Genomic DNA, 7,585 nt, shown 5'->3' with positions numbered 1-7,585 from the left:
GGGGGGGGGGGACCAAAATCGCCCAGGGGGACCAGTCGAAAACGAGGCTGGATGTCTAAGGGGGGACCATTATAGAGCAGTTTTTGCCACGAATTGGTCCCCCGGGGGACTACTTCAGAGGGGGGACCGGACCGGATCCTACACCGGTAAGTACAGAGACATATCTAGTGTCTCCCACTCTGATAACGTGTCACCTACTGTTAATCCGTTTTGTTTTAATTTCTTTTTATTTCAGCAGACACGGATGTCAAACACAGTGCTAGGCAGTCACCTCTAGTGAAATGAGTTGATCTAAAGTGCCTGTAATGTTTGGATGTCTTTGCTCGTGGTTCGATTTATGTGAATTTCAAGACTTGCAGTAGAGTCTCAAGTTAAGTTTACTCTGCCCGAAAAAAACTGTCCATCATTTACTTGAACATGCAGATATAAGGAAACGGAATGAATCTGTTCTCAAAGTCAAAATGATCACGATTTTTTGCTCAGATTCAAAACATGCACTGACATAGTTTTGTCTGTGCAATTTAGTAAGTCTTACCTTGCAACAACTTCCTTGAACTTGAAAGACAGTTTTTGAATGCTAGATCTGTATCGCGTTTCATTCCAGACTCGATTCTCTCTTTGATTGTACTGTTTGCTGTTTACGCACTATCATGATTCGCTATGTAACGTTTGGTAAGCTTACCTTGCAACAGCTTTCTTGTCTTTGTTGGTATTTTCTTTCAAGGCAGTACAACGTAAGATTAGATTCTTTCGGACAGAAGGTAGAATGTGAGTTTTGAGACAACGACAGTCGTCCAAAGAAAGCTTGCTGTGGCATTTGTTTGTAAATAATGGTACATGTGTCACAGTGATTCTGTATTTTTCTGCGGTTGATGTGGTTTCTTTTTTCCTCTCTTGTTTTTTCCCTCCTGAGTTGATCGTTATCACTGAAACAAGACCCTAAGATACTACCTCCGTTGCTCCTTAAAGGAAAAGTCCAAGGTTTAGGGTCACTTTTGATACGTTGACACTTTTAATTCATTAACCACAATTGTATGTGTAAAAATGAACACAGAAGCCCCAAAAGTATACTTTGAAACCTTTTTTTGCTGTTCCGAATTGTTCCACCGCGCGCGCAGTCTTGGCTCATGACCTTTTGCACACGTGTTTACTACGTCACACACTGCTCGAACAAGATGGCCACTCACAGTATTTACAGCAGCGAGGAAGAGGAGGAGTACGACGGACCACGTTTGAGCCAGGCTATCGTTCTTCCTACCAGTTTGAACAACGGAAGAAAGACGAGGAAAGAAGGCCACAAGACGCTGCTCGTAACAGAGCCAGCATGCAGAATCGGCAACACTGACTGGTATGTGATTACTATTGTTGTCGCTATCTTCTGCATGCTAGATCAAAAGTCATGTGCGTTTTCCACTCATCAGTTCTTGTGCTTCTGTTGGTATGTTAGCATGACAAGATTATGCTAAGCTGAGCTTTTCAAGCGTCTTGTTTTCTTACCACTTGGATATTTTACTTGGGACTGACAGTTCAGAATAAATGTATCTGCAGTGTTGCCTACACTTGACGATCTCTTTCCCCTCTGGGAATTCTAAGCACGGTTTTTTTTCCGTTTACACAACAAAACATGTTGATAGTAAGTCAAATTGCGTAATGCCATTTTCTCGTACAGAATGACATTGATGTTGATGATATTTTCACTGATTCGTGACAGTAAGACACAGTGTTTCGTTTTAGGTAATGCATGGAACCACAAAACAGTAAAAGGGAGCTTTCTGAAATGGCGGCGGTGATTTCAATATTCAGAGATCTATCTCAGGAATATTGCCTTTAATACATGTGCCTATTCCCCTGTAACCTTTTTATGTATTTTAGATCTGCCATGATACGATTTGTAAAACGACGGAAGGACATGAGTTATGGTCTAAAAGTGGTGATTTTGTGTATTTATTTTAGGAAGGAAATCGTGCCAGAGATGTTGTTTGGTCAGTAGGGAGGTTGGGAAATAGTTTTTTCAAAGGTAGAAGGACATTTCGAGTAGGCATTGAAAATGAACGAAAGGCAATTCTGGGACGATACCAAGGATTGTTGTGAATGATGCAGACAAAGCGTGTGTGTTTTTTTTTTATAAATCAGTGCAGAATTTAATCTTGAGTGAAGCGGTATGTTTTTGAAGAACTCTTCAAAACAATCTTCGTTCTGTTGAATAGGAGGATGTGTGTGTGTGTGTGGGGAGGGGGGCATAATGGCGTGTGCCCGATTTCAACAGAAAAACTAGGAAGATCTATCGTAGATCTGAAAATAAATAATTCAGTGATGAACAAAGATTAATTTGTTTGTGCGTGTGTGTGTGTGTGGGTGTGTGTCTCTGTGTGTGTGTGTGTGTGCGCACGCGCGATACCCGTGATGAGGCGACCATTGTGTAGTGGCTATGTTCCCCAGGCTCCAACAGAAGCAGGCTGAAATCGAATTCTGTGAATGTGATCGTTTATCGTGTGATGGAGTGATACCGCTAGTCGTTTTAACAAAAGAAGCTTTCTCAGAAATATCCAAAAATGCATACACAACAGTTCCCTTCTTTTGATTGATGTTTGGTCTGTTTTGTTTCGCAACATGGGACACTGTTCAAAAGACAGTGCAGGAGTATTTTCAAACACCTTGAGGAGACAGGACATTGTTTCTGTTTTACAGTGGCCAGGTCAGTCACGATGTGTGGTCAGTGTTAAAAAGCGACCCTGTTAGATTCACTCGAAGGGTACTAACACTGCATGCATTGTGAAACCGCGACTAATGGTACTGTTCGTGTTGTTTCTGTAAAGCATGGTAAGTTTTGTGCATACATAAGAATCACCCGGGTTTTTTTGTGTGTCTCCTATGTGAACGGGGCATGCTGTTATGATTACAGAGTGATCTACTGTTTCAGGTGTCAGTGCGGACATTGCTGCCGGATGCCAACTTCTGTTGAGTGTGTGTGTTGCCACGACGTCAGACAAATCAAACAGAAGGTAGAAGGCCTGGAAGAGCAGGTAGGCTGCATCACAGCACATCCTGGCTTTCGTACCGTGTGTCTGGACATCTACTGCCTGGAGACCGCATACTATGCGTACAAGCAGGACTACGGGCGTCTAAACTTCGATCTGCATGAGTATGTAACACAACACAAATCAGAAGATTATCATTCGGATATATTTGCATATTCTTACACTGACAAGAGAGTGAAATACGTAGTACATTGTATTACACAAATAAACAGATCGGATACGTAAACTAGACACAAATACATCGAATCTAATTAAATCTTCATTATAAACATTAACAGTGGAAAATAACAGCAACTGGGAAACAATAGCATTTGTGTGAAATAAATACAAAACCTATTGTAAGACTGAACACCCACCCACAAACTTTTCAAGATACAATTTAATTGATGTGGGATTCTTCAGTATGTACACTTCTTACTTGCCGGTGTAGCACGATATTAATCCTACGAGATTTTTACTCCGGAGTAAAAAATTCGTACGAATATGTTACTCTACTCATACGTGAGAAAGTTACTCCCCACGACAGGTGTACTCCGATTAAAAAAAATGACGAACAAAATTGTAACTCCCCTGACAAATAATTAACTAATACATTAATCCACCCTATCCACATAATTATCAGTATGATTAGAGCTTGTTAATTTTTCTTAAGTTTTGACATGGGAAATGTACCTCATTGCTTAAAATGGGTGTGTAGCTGATGATCGTTGGTGAAAGCCTACAGTAATAGAACTTGGCGGACATTGGTCATAGTCCGATAACTGCCTGCATACAGTATACCTACATAACAGATTCCAACACAAATTTCTAAAGTGAACATGTCATATCTTTATTTTTATGGATGAAGAAAAGGAGGTTTCCGCCTGACATTTATCGAAAAAAAGGAAGACATCTTCTGGAAGGTTTTAGATGCAAAGTTTCATGAAGATCTCAGCAATCATTTTCAAGGAATCGCTCCACACGCTTTCTATACGATTTTCGTATGAAATTGTAATCTATTTTCTTGCTACGCAGGGGCGGACCTAGTTGTGGATAAGGGGGGGGGGGGGTTCCAATTTGGAGCAGGGGTCCAGGGGCCGCTGAGGCCCCGGTGGGGTCCAGGGGCAAAGCCCTGGGGGGCTTCGCCCCCCAGATGCTGAAGGAATTTTATTTTTTTAGGTCAATCGGAGGCCTCTCCTTTGAGTTTTTCGTCAGTTTCAAGCATGTTGCATTTGGAAGGAAGGAAAGCACAAGCCCTTTATTTTTTTACTAAAAAAAAAAAATAATAATAAAAAAAAAAAACGGATGGGGGGGGGGGGGGGGGTCCGGGCACCCAGGAACCCCCCCCCCCCCCCCCCTAGGTCCGCCCCTGCTACGGGTTATTGATATATAGATTTTAAATATTTGCCTATATTATATTTGTGACAAAAATGCAGTGCGTTCAATGTTATTCTGGGATTGCTTTACACCACTTGTTTCTTTCTTGCTTTCGCAGGAAATACAGATATGTCGCCTACAGGCAGCTGGTGCGATGGTGTTGGGGTTTTCTAGGCAAAAGCATCAGGGTGCCTCTACCAGCTTGTGCCGTGAAAACGATCAGGGACACTTTCCCAGACGGAGGAAGAGTGGGGTTCAAACTCCCCCAGCTGGAGGGAATCGTGTGACCCTGTGTTGAACAGCTTCCTGCATGGTGGGACGATGGTACTGGGATGCCAGGTGGTCTGGTACATGGTCCACATGATCCCACAAACTTAGTTCCAGGTTCCTGGGGCTGTTGGTGTACTCCCGCATCAGATACTCTGTGAGCCGGTCAGCATAGCCTGTACCCCGCAAATAGAAATACAAATTAAATCGATGAATTTGACTCAAGAAATAACTGTTTGTGGTGATATGCATCGGTATGAATGTATAACGGGTACATTAAATATACCCCCCCCCCCCCTCTTGTGTTACAACGTTCACTACCTTTCTTGGTTAAATGAACTGCTTGAAGTTAAACCTTTAGAAATTTACCCTCACTATTATATATTTTTCTAATTTCTAAGATTTGATTTTGTTACATATCTTTTTTAGGACATAGAGTGGGAGTTCCACTAAACTCAGGTCTGTCAAAACTTTTGCATCAGATAGTGAATTTATGACTCAGAAACATACTCATAAGGGAGAGATCATTGAAACTGAAAGCAGAGGTTATTTGTGGAATTCCCCAAGTCTTCGTGCATGCGAGTGTCCGACAAACAAAACTGTAGCACGTTCAACCATCTTGACAGAAGGAACAAATACCCACGCTTCCAAAGTAGGTCAGAACTGTTGCAGAGTAGTACAGGAAGGTTTTTCACACTATAACTACCACTCTCATGAAGTTTTTCACTTCAATTGAAAGCCCATGATAGTGGTACGATATCAAAACAGAAAAGCTTAAAAAACAATGATACTCGCCGGGATTATTGTCGCTTTTCTACTCCTCAAAAACTCAGCTAATATTTCGGCTGTCACTGTTTACAGTCAGGATGATTGTGGGCTATATTTATAATGTACCCATCATCCTCTGTTTTACCCCACCCCGTGTCATCCGGGTTGCTCCAAAACAACATTGTCTGCTTCAGGAGCAGACGACATAGAAATAGTATACATCACAATCACATACGGACATGATCTGTTGCATAAATTCCCTTTTCTTTCTTTTTATCTTTTTTTTTTCTTTCGTGGGGGGTGGGAATGTTTACAACAATGTACATGAGATATAGCGAAATTCGTGATTAAGCGTGAAACGGGACATTGGGCATTTCCCCATGTTCAACTAAGAAACAGCGACAGAAGATTCATGACAAAAGCTTGTACCTTCCAGTTATGTCACAGCTCTCCTCGGATTGGTTACTGAGTTCCCAGTCCTCGTTTTCTCGGTCTGTCACCATTCCCTCCTCCTCGTCTGACTCGCTGACGGGCTCTTCCTCCATAACTTTGAAAAGATGTTCATGCACTGCTAGCGGTTGTCGGTTTCCTTTGGGTTCTTCAGGATCCGTCTGCTGGCAGAAATCAACCTTTTTCATGTGAACAAGAGGTGCTGGGTGTACCTTATCATCAGTTTGTGACTCTTTAAAACAGAAAGAACACTTCATCCTTTGCAACTTTCATGCTGATAATAAAAACATGAAATTCTATATTTAGCGCGCATGTGTGTGTGTGTGTGTGTGTGTGTGTGTGTGTCTGTGTCTGTGTTTGTGTGTGTGTACATGTGTGTGTGTGTGTGTGTGTGTGTATCAATGTGTGTGTGTGTGTGTGTGTACGTACACCTTTCACATTGCTGTGGGTTGACTGTCTGTACACAGGCAAATATTTTGATGACTGGCGGTTTTTCGTGACAGCGGCAAGTACAGCAGGGCTTGTTATGGAGTGTCCTTTTGTTCTCATCGTTTGCCGTTGGGAATCGTGACAGTTCCCTTTTCCTCTGGAAGTAAAAGAAGAAAGACACTTAGTCTAATGATAATTTGATTTGAAAGTATGCTTGGTCTGGTATTGTCTATTGACCTATTCAGAACATTGAAAATTGAAATACCCACTGAAAGACGTATGGATATTATCATGTGTGTATCCATGCGTAAGTGTCAACACATAAGCTGGTTTTACGTGTCTCAGTCAATGCAGACAAATCACATGCACGATTCTCACAGCTCTCGTCTTTCAGTAGCAAAAACTGCACGCGTACACTAGATATTTTATACATAGTGAATTATAATTCAAGCAAACACTGTCAATGTCATGGATTTACATTTGGAGTTTGCGATCATATTTACCCCACGCTTGGCACATATATTGTGTAATGTCTCCACACAAAAAACTGACAACGTGTTACTCTTAATCTGCCGCGCCACCCCCCACCCCTATCACCCCCACCCGCTCTTGTTCCTGCCCAGCCCCCATTTTCCACAGCTCAGCTCAGACCGTTATGCAACAGTGTTGCCTGTGGCGCTTCGACGTCAATACATCATCTTTGTAATCCAGCAGTAATAGCCGGACCAAGACACACTAATCTGCACCAATTCACATTTGCTGCGCACCAATATCATGTGGGTGCATGGTCAAAACAAAAAACATCTACTACATCTACAATCAAAGTACACTGACCTTCAAGCAGCTTTGAACGGAGGGTACTGCCAATCGCGACAATACTCTTTTCGGTTGAAACCCCAACCTGTTTTGCTCAAAGTTGATGAAGTCGGTTTGCACGAAATGTTCACTGCAAATGAACCTGCTTTTGCCAGACACTTTTAAATGCGCACGCTTTAGCTGTGGAAACATCTCCCATTTCGATAACAAACTTAGGTTTTTGGTAGGAAATCTGTGGAAGGAAATGCCGCTTGTTGTTTGCGTGTTTTTGCAGTTTGCGGCTGCACACCTACGAGGCATTCTTCCGGACCCAGTTATCACTTTTACACATGTATGCATGAACACCATGCTGGTTGAACCAAAACAAACACTGTGACGTCACAGTGAACCGACGTCACAGTGAACCAAAAATCACGTGACCACAACATGACCCCAGGCGGCTTGTCTTGGTTAGCCCACCA

At 42.3% G+C, this 7,585-nt stretch overlaps 1 protein-coding gene across 1 annotated transcript; it reads left to right on the top strand.

Annotated features, from left to right (window-relative positions):
- Positions 1-966: 966 nt before the first annotated feature.
- On the top strand, positions 967-5,892 carry LOC138969567 (uncharacterized). Its single transcript, XM_070342406.1, has 3 exons — positions 967-1,348; positions 2,921-3,142; positions 4,513-5,892. Exons 1-3 carry the CDS (start codon positions 1,128-1,130, stop codon positions 4,679-4,681), a joined length of 612 nt encoding a protein of 203 aa, XP_070198507.1. The 5' UTR covers positions 967-1,127; the 3' UTR covers positions 4,682-5,892.
- Positions 5,893-7,585: the final 1,693 nt, after the last annotated feature.

The sequence above is a fragment of the Littorina saxatilis genome, linkage group LG6 (genome assembly GCF_037325665.1).
Source record: "Littorina saxatilis isolate snail1 linkage group LG6, US_GU_Lsax_2.0, whole genome shotgun sequence".
Classification (NCBI taxonomy): domain Eukaryota; kingdom Metazoa; phylum Mollusca; class Gastropoda; order Littorinimorpha; family Littorinidae; genus Littorina; species Littorina saxatilis.
Note: the sequence above shows the minus strand (reverse complement) of the source record. Positions and strands in the feature narration are given on the sequence as shown.

Bases quoted from the DNA above. Each gene is read 5' to 3' on its own strand.
- LOC138969567 (XM_070342406.1), top strand. From the start codon at position 1,128: ATGACCTTTTGCACACGTGTTTACTACGTCACACACTGCTCGAACAAG. The intron at 1,349-2,920 runs GTATGTGATTAC...CTACTGTTTCAG, and splicing joins AGAATCGGCAACACTGACTG to GTGTCAGTGCGGACATTGCT. The intron at 3,143-4,512 runs GTATGTAACACA...TTGCTTTCGCAG, and splicing joins CTAAACTTCGATCTGCATGA to GAAATACAGATATGTCGCCT.